This window comes from Cucurbita maxima, unplaced genomic scaffold (assembly GCF_002738345.1).
Source record: "Cucurbita maxima cultivar Rimu unplaced genomic scaffold, Cmax_1.0 Cma_Scf00013, whole genome shotgun sequence".
NCBI lineage: Eukaryota > Viridiplantae > Streptophyta > Magnoliopsida > Cucurbitales > Cucurbitaceae > Cucurbita > Cucurbita maxima.
Genome location: NW_019272029.1, coordinates 4902033 through 4920766, shown reverse-complemented (window position 1 = coordinate 4920766; position 18734 = coordinate 4902033). Strand labels below are relative to the sequence as shown.

The 18734-nt window shown below is 34.5% G+C and overlaps 2 protein-coding genes across 2 annotated transcripts in view; both read left to right on the top strand.

Moving 5' to 3' along the window:
* LOC111488654 (probable inactive purple acid phosphatase 29) overlaps nt 1–18734 on the top strand; it is a 421893-nt gene that overhangs the window by 283605 nt on the left and 119554 nt on the right. The gene's annotated exons all lie outside the window — the stretch shown is intronic.
* On the top strand, nt 6548–9288 carry LOC111488285 (probable O-methyltransferase 3). Its single transcript, XM_023135985.1, has 3 exons — nt 6548–6646; nt 8069–8872; nt 8946–9288. Exons 1-3 carry the CDS (start codon nt 6548–6550, stop codon nt 9249–9251), a joined length of 1209 nt encoding a protein of 402 aa, XP_022991753.1. The 3' UTR covers nt 9252–9288.

The following is an 18734-nucleotide window of genomic DNA, read 5'->3' as shown; positions in this document are numbered from 1 at the left end:
TAAATCAATGGTCCAAAATAGCACGTGGTTGAGGCGGGTTAGGGGCTGAAATTGGAGGAAGTTCTTGATTATTATTGACACTGCCAGTTTGAGTGTGGAAACATGAAAAAGTGGGTGTATTTTGATCGGGTTGGTAAGTTAAACTTGTAGACCATAGAACCAATTGGTTCTAATACCTCAAAAGGCCTAAAGAATTTTGCGGCAAGCTTTTGATTTTTCTTTAAAGCTAACAAAGACCAGCGATATGGCTAAAGACATATCAGCACCTTGTCTCCAATATTGAACAATAATGGTTGGTGTGATTGATCATATCAATCATTCATTCTATTTCACATCCACTGCTTCAATGGTAGAACTTTTAAATGGTGTGATCTTGAGTGAAGAATGTAGCTCGTGTTCTAGCAGAATGACCCCCTCTACACACCTCTCAGACCCTCCCCCACCTCGATTGGTAGTCAGGAAACACCTGAAAAATAAATCCTCTCTTCTCAATTAACTCTTGAGCCAAAGCCAAAATGTATCTGGCAATAAAAAAAATGAAACAAAGCAAAAATGGAGAGAAAACAAAAGATGTTAGATTTACTTTTGAGGAAAACCCAGTAGAGATGGGTGATTTATGATTTAGGTGGAAGGAGAGATTTTGCTTAAATCATATCTCATATCTTCTTTTTCTTTATGGTTAGCTATTTTAGGATTTACAGTAAACCAAGTAAGAATTAGCCTTTCCCTTCATTATTCAAAATCAGATTTTAGTTAGTCAGCATTGTACTTGTTACAGGAAATCTAGACTCTGAGTTCCAGTAAATCACATTATATCATTTAAAAAAAAAAAATTTAACAAAATAAAAAGGGAAGAATTGGAAGTAAGAATTTATCCAAAGAAAATTAGAGAAGAGGAAGCAGATGAAAAAGGAAAAATTTAATAGAGTAAAATTGAAGATTTGGCTAAGATTAAAAGATAAAACAATAAAGAAATTCAGTCAAATATTTTTTTACGAGTAACAATATTTTTCCTAAAATAATAATAATCGAAAATAAGATATTTAATATATATATATATATATATATATACTCCTAATACTCAACTATAGAGTCTCTAATGCTCACATAAAGTAGACCATGCTTAAATTTAGAGAATTGAAATTGATGTCATTGTTCATATAGGTTAACTCAGATACAAAGGACAAAATCGAACTTCAATAAATTGGTGACACTAGCCTAGCTAATCAATTAAGTGGTCTTACCATAGGATATACTAGAAATTGTATGAGCTATGATGATGCATGAGTTGTCTCGTATCATGTCGTATATTAGTATATGATGATGTATGAGTATATAATGATGCATGAGTTGTATCGTATGATGTCGTATACTAGTATATCATGATGTATGAGTATATGATGATGTATTAGTATACGATGATATTGGAGTTATGATAATGCATGAGTTATGATGCTTGATAATGTGCGCAATATATATAGTTGATGTATGACGTACTTGATATACTTTATGCACTTTATGACGATATGATGAGTATGATGATGACATGACGTTTGTCCTAATATGTTGATGTTTTCCATATTAAGCATGTTATATGATGATAAGTATCATATTACATCATGTCGATAGACCTTCATAAGACACAACCTTAAGAACATGAAAATGATATTAATATAAATATCCAACGAGCATGTGTTACTTAATGTAACAAAGAAATGAGACTAGAGGGTTGTGTCAGAAGAGATGATAAGATAGAATTTAGAGGGATCTCATGCATGTTGTGTGTTCATAAGCATAGGAATACTTCCCCAGAGATGATGAGTGCGGACGCGCATAATATGATGATGAGGATGTTCATGGGGAGCATGACATCAAGGGGTTTTGTTGACCTCCGGATGTCGCTACAAATTAGCTTAACCAGAGAGAGTTTAGGGGGTGTGCAAGCCCTCTAGAGATTCACATTCGCATGGGTGAGTCGTGTGTAGTGAAGTATTACACATCCAAAGTAGTCCGAGACGGGAGGCCACCCCTAGAGAATAGAGATAGGTCCCAAGAGCATGATTGCATGTGCTTGCATTTGCATGGCCCCTTATAGTGGGACCACTTACTGAGTATTCTTTGAAATATTCAGGTCGTGTGCCACAACATTTTTCAGGTAAAGGCAAGGAGCACATGTATGGAGGACGGTAGCATCGCGAGTAGAGACTGTGACATGTGCATAGAGTAGACTCATTTAAATTTATAGTTTTAGGTTATAATAGGTGGTTTTGCTTTTCATCGTTTTAAATTATTTTGTATTTGTTTTAATTTTTTTAAATTTCAATATTTTATAACACGTAAAACCATGACTATGTTTTCCAGAGAAGAGAATGTTTTAAATGTTTTCGACATTTATATTATAGATGATGTTTTCTTTTAAGAGTTATATTTCTGCATAGATGATGAGCATGAGACATTAGTAGCGACTCTGACTATGTAGAAATTTAGGGGCGTTATAAGAAACGTATAATGGGGGTGAGTATAAAAACATTAAGGAACCAACCTACTTGTAAATACTCATCACATCCAATTCCTACTAGATAACCAGATCAAGTTTAATTCTATAGCTATATGAGCTTTTAGGAATGACTCAATGTTCCAAGCAGTTCTCTTACATGTCCCATACCCTATTGTGGCCTGAAAGATGTTTGTCGGGTTCTAGCATCATGGATCTTCGAGATGGAGAATCTCATCTTAAGGTAAACCAACTTCTTTAATTCTCATACTTAGTAAGCTTGCATAGCCATAATCGTGAATGTCTATATCCTTTGTTGAGGCGCAACCTTATCAAATCTGTTTGAATCGTATGACATATCACTTCTAAACATCATTTGTGTATGGTTAGCTAGCAACCTTAACATAGGGCTATAGTGTCATATTTAGTCTCCAACCCCTATGTCAACTAATTACTAAGTTTAGTCGTGTGATTTGTCATTCCTCTTAGACTAATTTACAATGGTGCGATCCTTTTTAGATTGTTTTCACGCTCACTAGGGACACTCATCATGAGATAACAAGTCATGTAGTCTCAAGTCTCCTCTCAAGATCAATTTACAAAATTGTGGTCACTATCTTTCACAAGTTCATGCACTCAATAGCAACTCCAGTGGCCTTATTACATTGTCTTATATGACAACTATGATGATGTTAATATAACACATGCGGAAGCAATTTGGATCTTAGGCACTTTTAGAACATCAATTATAGTAAATAACTAGCATGTTCATAAGTATTAAAGAGTTTGAATACTAACCTTTTGTAGTTCAAATTCCTTTTTCCTCACGAACTGGTTTCGAACCACCACTAGTGTCTTCTCCACTATCCTCCAGCCTTAGGACGGGATTGTGAAATCCAGTGAGTGACTAAACTTGTGAGAGATTTTGTATATATGAAGAGAGTGTTTGTGAGAGGTTTTTCTCAAGGTTTTTGATCAAGAAGAAGACCTTTCATGTTTTATGATCAATCTATTTATAGAGTCATGTTTGCATGTTCATGCAAATTTGAGATTACCAAATTTTGACACTCAAAATTCCACTCACATGCTTAAATTCCACTCACATGTTTTGGATTATGTGGTAAGCATGCTTGAGTTAACCAAATTTTGACATTCAAAATTTCACTCAAATTTGTGGGGTTTATTTGCCACGGATGCAAGTTTGGTTAAACCAAATTTTGACATCTCAAAATTCCACTAATATGGATTTTTCCATTAAATGAAGTCAACATTTTGACTTTCTTCATTTTGATTCAAAAATCAATTTGAATTATTAATTTCAAATTAAAGTAATATTAAATGATTAATTAAACTATTTAATTAATATTTAATATTAATTCAATTGTCAATCTCAATTAATTTCTACATATATTTGATTAAGATATTTAAATCTTATTTAAATATCTCGGTTTCTCTCTTTTTGTTTAATTCGTAAATAAAACAAAAATGCAGTTAAATATATCGTATATATGTAGCGCATTCTCCCTAATTTGAATTCGAACACTTCGAACTCACTCGTCATATTGTTCTATGGTTTAGTCCGATATGAGCTAGCAGAGAGACCTAATGGACCTATAGATCATGGGCTCCAATGATCCAAGATTAACCGGTTAAACTTATTAATCTTGTTAACCAACATTCGTTAACTACTAGGACATTCCACTCTAGCCTAGTAGTTGCACTCCCCTCACTATAGATATATTTCTGTCCATTTGATATAACCATGATTAGTAAGTCGATCCTTCACAGGTTGTTCGTAACTAGAGTTGGGTCAATTTACCGTTTTACCTCTGAAGTTACTTCTTGTTTCTTATGTCTCACTGATCCTCTAATGAACAATTGGTTTGTGATCCAACCAGTAAACCGAATCCCTCTCAAGCCAATGAGAGGGTGGGGCCCCTTATTCAAGATCTGGAGTCAGTACTTAAGGGAACTACCTCTCTTCTATCCCTAAAAGTGGGTAGGAGTGAATTTCATCTTGCATCCCACGTCCTCAGCCATTTACCCAATCTTACCCCTGAAATGGGAGGCCTATTGAGTTGGCGAACTTGAGGCACTCTCACCCATGCAAATCTAAGGATCCGAATAAACAGGAGTTCATGGTAGCTCAGGATTAAGATCGAGTTACTTAGGTCATCGAATGAAAAGAAAATCAGTCTCAACAGTAAACGACATTATAAAGTGAGAGTGATTTTCTTCATGGTCCGATCTTATGCAATACTCATTGCAAAGGATGCTCCCACTCACATGTCTCCACATGTACAATTTTAGTGATCACATTGTTTATATCATATACAAAAGTGGGCTGCATCCATAGTGTCCCCAGAATAAGGTACTCAACCTTATCCTTATACTATAGATTATTTTGACTATATACTTGAACTTGATCAACTCTTATGTCTCTACATATAGTTCAAATAATTATACTATAGCCAGAGTGTTCTTAGTTTATTTGATTTAGATTAATGATCGTAAAGTTCACTTTATTCAATAATAATCTTTACTGAATAAACAACCATAATAACTTTATTGAAAATAGAATATGTTTTTGTTTACAAACTATTAGTTTTAGGACATAAAACCCAACACATTATAAGTCAAATTCAATAGTACGAGTTTCTTATTACTTACCGCTTGACAGGGGCACTTCTTGATTTGACCTGAGCCGCCAAACAATGTTATGAGGTATTGAATGAAATAGGAAGTAATCTTGGCTCTAGTGATACCGTTCACATTACATGTAAGTCGATTAAACTTTCTTAGTCCTCCATAGATACCGCAAAGGTTTAATAGGTTCTTAGGTCATCTCGAGACTAGCTCATTGAGGCTAATCTAATTTCTAAGTGCACTATGCTCTTGACCACTGATCGCCAATTGTGATCCTACTGTGCTTAGTCTACTGGAAACATATTGGTCTCATGAAATCGGCTAGCTCTTGTGCACTATTCCTAGCATATTATATTCCTGCATGCTTGTAAGGAGATATCCTTATCAGTCCCCTAAGCACAGGAAACTTCATTTAAACATTCATGTATGCTCAATGAGGAGAATAATGTCCATCAATCCCTATGAGCACAAATCACAATATCTCATCCTACTTTCTAGGACAGAAAATATTAAATAAGCATGCATGGTGAATTTTCATCCTATGGGCACTTTCATAATTTTATATTATATAAATTTTAATATCATACAAAATTGATCTTCTAGAGTCTAAAATATGCATATTCGAACCATTTAAGGCAAGATATGCTTGCATGCTAGCAAGGATCCTTCAAATAATATTTGAATGGCTACTTACTTGGATGACATGTGTCTTCCAAAGCTAGTTTTTCCTTGTGAGGGGTTCTATTTTCTTGAAATTTCAATATCTAAACTAGTGCAAAAAATAATGAAATGGGAGTCGAAACAAGTAAAAAATGAATCTCAGGAGCTTTGCAGGTGCCTAAAGGTGTCCCACATATAGATTCACGCAAGCGTGTCACGCACACTACAAGGAAGAACACTTTTGTTCGGCAAACGGGTCGGGTAAATTCAAGTTGACACAAGTTGCGATTTTCGAGTCAATTCTTCGTCTCCCTCTAATGGTGTGACATGTGGCCTATCTGCATGCTTGATGCGTGTCTTACGTGTGCTATGGCTCGAATCCGTAGTCAATCCTATTTACGATAGGAGCAGTTGACAATTGAATCCAATTTTGATGGCCGACGCGTGCCACCCTCTAATATTTTTTGCATTCCTTCGCCCTTTGCCTAACACGCATCCGCCTGAATATCGTCCTTTCCCACTGGTTTCAAAAATTGATCGTGATTTCATAGTTTTTTTCCTAATTTCTTTTGATTTTTTTAATCTTTTTTCTACACAATTATATTCAATCTTGTTTCTTCATCAAAATGGAAGTGTTTGAAGTATAGAAAGAAATAAATGTATTCAAAATGGGTCAAAAACAAAAAAAACTGAGGAGACTCCACTTTTCAGTCTTTCTAAAACATTATCGGCTAATGTGAAGCCCTAATGCATCAAGGATCTCGTGGATCTAGGAAAAATCCAAGAACAATGACAGATTTAGATAAATCAAGTATCCAAACTGAAAATCCTCAACCTTTTGAGCAAGTTTTATGAAGGGACTATCGTTGGAAAATGACTCTAGCTGACCGGATCAAGAGGTCTCCCATTGTTATTTTCTCTCCCTTCCAAAACATTCTTTTCTATCTCCTATCTTTTTCTCCCTAATTAACTAATCTTTTAGATTATTTTCACTGTTTTATTTTATATTTTTCTTAATTTTTTAAAAAAAATTCAAACCCACATAGACCCACCAGGCTGGCTTACGTATCTCCCGGGCTTGACATGGTCAGGCATAACACATTACACGCCATCAACCACCTTAGAAAAGGAAAGGCCTACACGATATCATGGCGAACATAAACAAAAAAGTATCTCGATGTACATGACATACATATATGCTTGAGATTCCATGATTTTCATTCCTAACATAACATTAATCTCATTTCCTTTCTCCTTTCATTCATAACATGTTTCATATATGCATCATTTATACATGGCAATCATCACATATCACATAACTTTACAGGACCAGATATAGCATACATGACATTTCATATCATTCATAATATAGCGTAATGAATATCACATGCATACATCACATATCAATTGAAAGAGCATATAAGCATCATCGCTTAAATAATATAGTACATGTAGGAGCCACAGGACATGCGCCATTATACATCAAAAAGTAACGTCACTCGCTGGTTTAGTCTTGGCCAAAATTACTAATTATTTTGTAGGTGCTTCGAACACTATAATTCGATGTTTAATTTCACCAATGACATCCATATCACAAGCTTAGGACATATTGACATTTTAATGAAGCTAAAAATGATAATTATTTCCAATAAAAACCGGAAGCTAGATAAAGAGGAGTATTAGTGACCTCAAATGCCTTGAATCTTATTCAAAAATGGCTTCAGAAGATTCAACCTAGGAAACGATATAAAATTTTTATACTGAGCCGCCTAAGTCAAGAAGTTGAGAAGTCGAGCCGAGAGGAGCCTCACTGGAAGCGGAACACATGTCAGGCACGTGAGAGTCGAGGGGCACAGGTCAATGGGCCGAGGAGCGGGTCACGCGTGGGCTGGACTTTGTGCATTCTTGGTTGGGTCGTGGGACGGTGGGCTTTCCGTTTCTGGATTGGGCTGAAAGGATTAGGAGCATCTTCAACCGTATTTTGGAGAAAAATAAAGTGAAGTGATATTATTATTAATTTAGTATTAAAATATTTTCTGATTTTTTTTTTTTTTTTTTCATTAAGTCAAACTTTTTGATTCACATATTCGTATATGAAAGAAAGAGAATCTACTAACTACGGGACCCATTTGAAATTATAAAAATATGATCGGTCCAAATTTGAAAATTAGAAAGCGTTGAGAAGGATAAAATGAAAACGTGGATACGCAAAAAGATTATATTATTGTTTATTGAAGAAATTTGTATATAAATTGGACTTGGTATAAGGAAGGCATTGATATATTGAGTAAGAAGGGTATAGAGATGGCAATGAAAGGCGAGGAGTTGCTAAAGGCTCAAGCCCACATATGGAATCACATATTCAACTTCATAAACTCCATGGCTTTGAAATGCGCCGTCCAACTCCGCATTCCAGACGCCATCAGCCACCATGGCCAACCCATGACACTCCCTCAACTCGTTTCATCTCTCCAAGTTGACCCTCAAAAGTCCCAACACATCCACCGTTTAATGCGTATATTGGCCTACGCTGGCTTCTTCCTTATACATGAACCTAGCAAAGAAGGAGATGATCAAGAAGTCGCATACTCACTCACCAATTCATCTCTTCTTCTTCTTGAACACAACCCCTTCACTCTCTCACCCTTTTTGCTTTCCATGCTCGACCCAGTCCTCGTCGATCCATGGAAATTTATATCGACCTGGCTCCGTAACGACTGCGATCGAACCCCATTTGAAACAGCTCATGGGAAGCAATTTTGGGAGCATATGGGTGGGAAACCAAAAGATGGGATGGTTTTTAATGCAGCTATGGCCAGTGATTCGAGGTTGGTGACGAGTGTTTTATTGGGGAAACATAAAAGTGTGTTTGAGGGAGTTGAGTTATTAGTGGATGTTGGAGGAGGCACTGGAACCGTTGCACAAGCCATCGCTGAGGCCTTTCCACAAATGCAATGTGTTGTTTTTGACCTTCCCCAAGTTGTGGGTGACTTGAAAGGAAGCCACAATTTGACGTTTGCTGAAGGGGACATGTTTCAACAAATTCCACCCGCTGATGCACTTCTATTGAAGGTGAGGACATGAACCAGTTTACACTTTGACTTGTAACTTAGCACTGAATTTAATGCGACATGTTGTTATACAGTGGATATTACATGATTGGAGTGACGAAGAATGTGTGGAGATACTGAAGAGATGTAAAGAGGCAATCACGAGCAATGGAAAGAAAGGGAAAGTGATGATAATAGATTTGGTGGTGAGAGATGAAGACAATAAGAATGACATGTTGACTGAAACTCGACTGTTTTGGGACGAGTTGATGATGATGACGGTTGGTGGAAGAGAAAGAAATGAGAAAGAATGGGCTGAATTGTTCTATAAAGCTGGATTTGGTGGCTACACCATCTTTCCTATATTAGGTTTAAGGTCTCTAATTGAGATTTACCCATAATTACATCTCCCATTTCAAGTTTGAACTATATATTTTCATGTGTTGCAATTTAAACGATAGTGAGTTTGGAATCCGTTTCGTATATGATTTTCTCGTATAGTTCATATCTCTCCTTAAAATTATTATTTTAGGTCACTATAATCTTTTGAAAACCTTATTTCAAGATTGGTAAAAGCAAGAATTTGCTGGCCACATATCCGACAAGATTTTGTTGATTAACCAAACATTTCCAATAATTTTTGTTTTTTTCCGAGGTTTTATACACCAAGTTTCAACCTTGTTTTTCCAAATTTTATAAATCTTCAGTTTTAAACTTTTTAATTGGTGTCTAATTAGTTCAATTATATTAAAAAATATTTAAAATCAACTAATATAGAATTAAATTGATATTTTATATTTTATGGAACTTTAAACTTACATAATAATTTTGTGAATTTTAAAAAAAATTAAAATGACAACATTATGGTTAAAAAAGAAACATTTTTAAAATATCTAAAATATTTTTTAAAAATATTTAGATCATTTTTCTAACGTACATAGACAATGTGCTCATACAATTATTGGGCTTGACTGTATTGGGCTAGTCATGATATTTTAACACTCTCTCTCGGTGCTAGTCCTCATTCGCCCCAACATGTTGAGATGACAACGAAAGTCTCATGTTCGCAAGTATTCAGCCCTTTTGTAAACAAGTCTGCCACTTGATCATTCGTATTCTTCTTTCAAAACTTTGTCATTAATAAAATGACAGTGCATCTATACATGCTTTGTTCTACCATGAAACATCGAATTTTCTACTAGACGAGCTGCACATTGGTCGTCGCTATGAAGTGGTATCAAATAGTCAACTTTCTGGTGCAAATTCTTCTTTAAGAGTTTCAGTCATGTAATTTCTTGAGTTGCTCTAGTCGTTGCTCTATAGTCTGCTTTTGTAGTTAACAACGACACTATTGGTTGTCTTTTGGTACACTAAAAAATTGTTTCCAAATCAAGTTTGAACACATACTCGATGCTTGATCTTTGGGTGTCATGATATCTTGCATAGTCAACATCACAAGATTAAGCTAGCTTGTAGTATTTGCTTCTTTTGTACAAAATACCATAGTCGATTGTACCTTTGACATATCTCAAGATCCATCGAGCTGCATTCAAATTAGACTTACTCGAACTTTGCATATACCAACTAATGACTCAAACTGCATTCTCAAATTTCTTCGGATGGTTCAGGTAAATTTTCTAGTTAACACTTTGGGTAAGAAAGCATTCTTCACAACCATCTGCCATAATTTTCAATTTTATTTACTGGAAATGCTAGTGTGATCCTATGATAGTGATCTTCGCCACTAAACTAAACATTTTATTATAGTTTAGTCCATATTGTTGAGAGAACCTTTGAACTACAGACTAAGCTTCGTATCTCTCGATTGATCCATCCAAAAGGATACTATTTTGTAACCTCACTTGCAAGAGATGAGTTTGATATCTCATAGTCTTAGCACTAGTTCCCTAGTATGATTTTGCTCCTCTTGATTGATCCATCCATCCAAAAGGATATTATTATGTAACCCCACTTGCAAGAGATGAGTTTGATATCTCCTAATCTTAGCACTAGTTCCCTAGTATGATTTTGCTCAAAGGCTATAATTTCTTCCTCCATTTTCTGGCCCTAAGCTATATTTTATGATGATTGTTCATATGTCTGTTGTTTAACTTCATATTTTATAATAGCTATATTGACATACTTTAGGTTTGACTTCTGAACTCTTTTTTACTGTCTAAGTTGTTGAAGTGTCATTTCCTTTTCATCGAGTTCACTTGATTGAGCCACTTCTTGCACACTAATATTAGTATCACTTGGATCTTCAAACACATCAACACCTAAATGTATACAGTTTGCTCCCCATCTTTTGTAGAAGAATTCCTTTAATGTTATCCAAGTATGGTAATACTTCCTTCTTCGAGGGCCACCCTACTTTCGTTGTGCCACTCTGATCATCAGTCATGTGGTTTGAACATTCTGAATCAATGAACCATTCATCCTTGTAATCGATATGCGAGCATCATCACCATGAGCGCTGGCTCGTCTTCTTCTACCTTTGCATCTCATTCATCCTACATTTTGGAGGTTACCACATTTCTTTTGACAGCTTTTTCTTGGACCAACAATCCTTAGGCATGTGACCCTTCTTTCCATAATTGTTGCAAATAACTTCAAATCCCTTCCCTTGTTGTCAATCTTCTAAGTTCTCCTAGGTCGTGGAGTTCCTTGGCGACTTCTTCCTTTGAAACCATTTTTGTATCCATGTTTGTAGACGAATTATTGTTGCTCTGACTTTCACTTGTGTAGAACACTTCTTGTTTACTACTCAACGTGTTGCCTCTCATTTGCTTAGTTGTGGCTTTTTGGCTTGTTAGCAAACTTTCCGATACTACAAGGGATGGTTGAGCATGTCATCCTTGTATAGTAATATTGAAGCTTTTATATTCTGGTCGCAATCCGTAGATAATGATGCTCTTCATTCGAGCTTCTCCAATGACAAATTTCAGGTCTAAGTCATTAATCTCTTTTAACTTATCTTACAAACAAAGTGAAAATATAGACAAGTAGTGTAATTTTTTATAATAAGTCATATTTTGAAAATCTGTATTTTCTTATCTATACATAATTGTCCTTTTTATAGATTTAATTATTTCTTATGAGTATCTTCATTAAGAAAATCTGCAAATCTCTTGATTTTATGGCTTTAACTTATTTATCATTTGTGGTCATTTCTGGTAACCATTTAGAGGGTAATAAACTTTCAACTCAGTCATTTAACATGACAATTTGAATTTCAATAGGAGACCATTACGATGAGACTTATCCAATTAATAACTAGGATCAACTTAACTCTCAAAGGTAAAATAACAACTTTTGTTAACTATAAATAACTTCACTTGGAACTATTTAATTAACATTATTTCAGGTTATTAAAGGTGTATACCCTTTTATTTATTTAACATCTTATCACATACTAATGGAACAGCTAAACATATTTTCAACAAATTTTGGAAATATAAACTTTAATATTTTAAAATAATTGAGCTGGTATAATCAAACTTTATTTTAGTTTTGTAAATAAAATATATTTTAAAATTTTACATGTTTTACTTTATGTTCTTACAAGTTTGTCCCGATTCAACTTGAAAATCGAGTCGTGACATAGAGGAAATGGAGATGGTCTACAAAATTTTCTTTTTCAATCGAGGTATAATAAGTTATAGCAAATAAATAAATAATAGAAGAACAATTTGAGGACAACTAGTTGGAGGAAAAGAAAGAAAATCTGAATATTATCAAATCTTTTGTCATTCCCCTTTATATTTGGAGTTTCATTGTTTTGCTGAATCTAAGAAAGATTGTGATTTTGGAATTTTATAAAATTTAATAAGTAAGCCTAATGTAAATTACTTTCATAATTAAATTAAAAATCAAGAAATTAGAATATTCCTTTTGGTTTTCTCTAAATAAAATAGGATAATAATAAAATAACCATTAGTCTGAAATATGTATTGAGATCGTGAATAATATAAATGGTAAACCATTCAATCAAAATGTTCTAATATCAAATTGTAATGATTACAAACCGGCAAATGTCTTTAACATTCATGGGATGCGAATTACAAGCCCTAACCCTAATAGCGAAAAAAATGAAAGGGAAAGCATAAAATCAAACAAAATATAAGATTTGATCCAAGAAATGAAAGATATGCAAAGTAAAATAAGCCAAAAACAGAATATAAAACATGATCCATATATCCAACAGCCCACCTAAAAGTATGCTAAAAATAATGCAAAGAAGAAAAACTAAGAAAAACCAAAGATGGTGACAAAGTGAACAGTGAATGTCGGTATGGCTTCTATATACATTTCATGACTAATGGGTATAAAATGTCATTTAAAAAAAATTCATTTTACACATCATCGTTATAATAACATAGTTGAAAACAAAGAAAAAAACATCTCTTATCACACTTTGAAAATAAATGTCATTGACTTATCGTAAGATAACGAATGTTAATTACCGTGACTTGATTTCATTGACTTCGTCATCCATATACGAGACTGTTGCCTTTAATTTGAAAAGTGTTATGGTTTGAGTATTTCAAACTACAAGCAAATTCGTTCACCCAGACACTTTAATTTACTTTCTTAAAAGTTCAAGGACCAATTTTCTGAAAAATTCAAGGAGGTATGTACCAAAATATGGGTAAATTGCGATCAATTTGGAGATAATTCAAAATTCATTCCCTACAGTCAATCTAGTTGCTTAAAACATATTCCTTAAGCTTCGTGGTATTGAGAAAATATTTTTAGGAAGGAGTCGAGTGCTAAGGAAGTCTAATTCTACCCAATAAAAAGTGATTTTGCACAAGTTTTGACCTCGTGGGCGAGCTTCAATCTCGAGGCTGCACAAAAAAATATGTTGCCTAAGAAACCATCCATTAGCTTAATAGTGAAGAAAGAAAGATTATTGCTCAATGGATCGAGGGCCAATAAGCTTCAGAAGTACCCAAAAATATATATAAATATATATAGGAAGAAATGGTTTTACTCCGGCAAGAGGGCTGACTTTTTGGGGGTCTTCTCCAAGAGATATCTTCGTCCATCGTGCACCAAATTCCACGAGGTTTATCCCTTTCTCTTCCTTGTAGTATTCTCTACAAGTTTGTAGAAGACATCGAGACCAGAAAACTAATGTACAATGCGGAAGAAGGTAAGTTTCAAGGCAGGAAGGTCATGGTTTTCATCATTCTTCCCTCTGTCCAGAGGCTAAGATGTTGATGGGAGAGCGGAGGTCTCAAACATCACCAAACAAGTATATAGCTACTTTAACAAGGAATCGCTTGGAAATATCTTAAGATAACTAAGAATTTAAGAAAGATGAAAAAGCAAGACAAGAACCAGAACAAACGCTCTGTACATTACTTGTAGGGTGAGTACATGGCACTCCCATCCAATCGAACATGATTTGCACCAAGGCCAACCTCGCCCATCAACAACAGGTTTTTGGTATTTAGAACCACAACTCGTCAATCATTCTTCATGTCCACATCCAAGGTTCCTCCTCATAGTTCGATGCCATTTCATTTCTGTGCTCTTCTTCGACTGTGGCATCACTAAAACCCACCGCTAGCAGATATTGTTCTTTATGACTATCCTTTTCGAGAATTATCCTCTTTGAGCTTTCTCATCCAAGCTTCCCCTCAAGGTTTTAATACGCGTCCACTAAAGAGAGGTTTTTTCACCCTTATAAAGAATGTTTTGTTCCCCTCTCCAACTGACGTGTCATCTCAAAGATCTCAAAGTTCGTAAAGAATAAAAGAGAGACCTACATGCCCTCCAACTATTTTGATATTTATGTGGACTCTTGTTCTTGAGTCAACAAGTTAAGAGAACTTAATCGAAGAAAAATTGATCTAAAAACCCTAAAAGTATTTACCCAACTCGAACCAGGACCGTGATACGTGATTACTTCACCAGAGTTCAAAATCACAATAGAATAGACTTGAAAAATAAAAATAAAAATAGAATCATTCAAATTATTTTAATTGCATGATCTTTAAATCTTTTTGCTCTAATATATAAGAACCCAATGGGATTGAAAAAAAAAATAGTTTTTGAAAGTTGAGAAAGAATTGAAACGCCAAATTACCACCACCATGTTCTTGATTAGGCTGGACAACTTTGATCCTTTCATGGAAGAAACCATCCAAATGCATCAAATTTCTAAGTACGCCGACGTGAAAGTCTCGCCATTGTCATTCTCCATGAGTGTGTCGCACCCTACCCATGGCTTCGCTGTTAAACTGCACATTTCCCCCAAATTCTTCGCCAACTATTCCGTCGATAAGCATCACCGTTGGAGGATTTCCCTCGTATCCTTCCAAGATGCCATGTTCATTGCTCGGAAGCGATGTTTGGCTTCAATGAACCTCATTTTTCTCCAAAATATGAACCAATTAACCCTTATATTCTCCACTTCAAGTTAGTTTATACTCTTTTATTTACACCAATTCTTGTCCATTCTAGAAGAATATTTCATTCTTTTCTCATCTTGTTCTTGCATTTTGTTGTAAATTTTGCAATAACTCGGTAGTTCATAACTCTCGATGATTCATATTTTCATTTATTTTGGTTATTAACTCTCATTTAGTTCATATTCTGATTTATTTGGTTCACGTATGAGAATTAATATTGGTATGCGTATATAAAGACTTGTCTAACATTGTTTTGAGATGTATTTTTTATGGAGGCAATTAAGAGGAACTTTGTAAGAGAGACTTTGTAGTGCGAGAGTGAGAAATACACTTGTAAACACTTTGGTTATAGTGATTGGATACCAGGTGGATGTAAGGGAATTTCTTTTCTCCCAACCATGTAAATTTTTGTATTTCTTTGTTTAATTTCTATTTTTGGGTGTGTGAGTGCAATTGATCTTGATTTCACTTCCACTATAACAATTGGGTATCATAGCATCTTTTCTTATCTTGTTCTTGAATTTCTTGATAAAAACACTTCTAGGAAATGCCGACGCATTGCAATTTGGATTGGAATTGTCACCTTCCGACCAAGAGGTGGACGGAGGAGCAGTTGATTATACAAATTTCTTCTCAATTTATTCCAAAGATTTAAGACGATATATACTAATGAACTACTTCCCTCGTGATCAAGGTAATTAAGATCTTCGTTTTTGTTCTATGTTCATTGGAAGAAAGTGGCTAATTAGTCTACGATAGTGTTTTTTATTTTTGTTCCATTTTACGATGTACGAAAAAACGCTATAAAAAGTCTATAATAGCGTTTTTCGTATGCTATCGTATGTATTATTTCTTGTTTTATAAATTGCTTAAAACAAATTATCAATCTTTCACAGCTTGTGTTACTAACATTACTGTGACGAATTCTCGAGTCAAAATCTCTATGGAAAACGAGGAACTTGTTATTTTGAGCAAGAAGGTATTGTTTGTGAGCTAATATCACGACATTCTAAGTGTTTTTTTTCGAGAAGTTCTTACGTTAAATTTGTTGGTTGGTGTTTTGTAGGATGGAGAATGTGATATTGTAGGTTATGAAGAAGTTGAAACTCAATTCCAAATCAAGCTCCATATCTTGCCCATTTTCCTTAAGATGGCATCTGGGGACGAGAGGATATGGTTTTATAGGACTATGAATTCTCATTGTGGAATGTTTATCCCTACTTTTGAATCTCTTGCTCATTATGATGTCATATATTTTCCTCAAAGCTAATATTGATATCCTTTGCCATTTCTTTTCTCTACGATATTCAATAGAGTTAGGGTTGATACTCAAAATATACCTATAATCCTAATTGAAATGGGTTTAAAATGATCTTTTAGCTTTATGGGGAATATATAAATTTTTGTTGATGTATGTTCAAAAGTTCAAGATGTTCATACATGTCAAAATAGCCTCAATATGTTTTTTTTTTTTTTTTTTTTTTTTTTTTTTTTTTTTTTTTTTTTTTTTTTTTTTTTTTTTTTTTTTTTTTTTTTTTTTTTTTTTTTTTTTTTTTTTTTTTTTTTTTTTTTTTTTTTTTTTTTTTTTTTTTTTTTTTTTTAAGTATGAAAGTTCTAATAAGAAGGGAATTATCCTTGCATTGTACGTTACCTAGTAGGGTGATTACATGACACTCTTGTCCATTTTTAGTCCAACGGTTAGGATAATTGCCTTCTAAGTAATAGATCCGGTTTTAATTTCGGGCAAACAAAATTATATATCAATGCGATGTGAGCGGCTTATCTTATCTTATCTTAAATGTTAATAATGGGTCTTCACGGTGTCTTGTTGGTCTTATTTCATATGAATAGACTATTCATTAGAAGACCAGTGGTACCTAAGGTATGAGATGCACTTTTTTGCAAGTGTTTGTAGTCCAACGGTTAGGATAATTCTCTTCCAAGCAATAGACCTAGGTTTGACTCCCGACAAACGCAAATATATATAAATTGTGATGTTTATCTTTAAATGTTAACAATGGGTCTTCACGGTGACGGTACCCAAGGTATTGAGATGTACTTTTATGCAAGTGTTTCTAGTCCAACAGTTAGGATAATAGCCTTTCATGAAATAGGCCCGGGTTTGACTCTTAGCAAACTAAATATAGATCAATGTGATGTGTGAGGTGCTTATCTTAAATGTTAACAAGGTGTCTTCATCATTTCTTGTTTGTTTTATATTTTATATCAACATACTATTCATTAGAAGACCAATAGTACCTAAGGTATGAGATGTAATTTTTTGTAAGTGTTTGTAGTCCAACAGTTGGGATTCCAAACAATAGACCCGGGTTCGACTCTCGACAAATGCAAATATATATCAATGTGATGTGAAATACTTATCTTTAATGTAGACTATTCATTAAAAGACATGGTACTTAAGGTGTATGAGATGCACTTTCTTAGAGCTCAAGACTAGCATTTTGGCTGATCGTTCTGATACATTCGACTCTTTCTTCTTAGTTTCAATTATTCGAAAGCGTTTAAGGTTGGAATCTCATGCATTATTGTGTATTAAGTGTTAATGATAATGGAAAAATGTTGGGACATCATGCATTATTGTGTGCTCATGCATCGGGGATATCCCTTATTCCTTCACAATATTATAGACGCGTACGCTACGAAGCAGGGGAATCATCATTACGTTTATCATAATGTTGTCGCGACGTCGCTCTTCCTAATGGATGTCTGGCATCAACAGCTACCAGGGAATGCTCGCCCGACCAGAAAAGGGTCCAGAAGGTGTGCGAATCGACTGGTGGGTCTATGCTTGCACGTGTGGAACGTGTGTAGGAAAACTAAGTACCTATCCAAGTTGTTTGTTAGAAAAATAGACTAATATGTTAGGCCCTACTCATGATTTGTATGTGATCGCATTTAACCCCAACAGGAGGTCGCTTATTGAGCATTTCATGCTCAAGTCATGTGCTAATCTTATTTTTCAGGTAAAGGAAAGACATCCTTGTACGACTGAGGATGGTGTCACAATTCGAGACCACGATGACGCATGCACTGGGTAGTTACATTTATTGTTAGGATATGATATTTTAATTTTTAATGTTTATTTATTTCATTTAGTATTTTGATGTGTCATTTTAAGGATGTTTTCCAACAAGAAAGTCCATAAAGTATTTTAAGATGATGTTTATGTTTTATGATAAAATTTAAACTCTTATTTCTGCACAAAATGATTACTCTTTGATGACAACAGTGACTCTAGGTAAGTAGAAATCTAGGGTCGTTACATGCACGCATTGGTCACGTCATGCATGTAGTGGCACCCTATTTTTAATAAGTAGATAAGGGTGTTACAATTGTAGGCTCTAAATTTATTTATAAGTCATTTGTCATTCACATTTGTTACATCATTCTTGTATTTTATTATATACCTAGTTGTCACATATCTGGCATCTAGGCTCTACT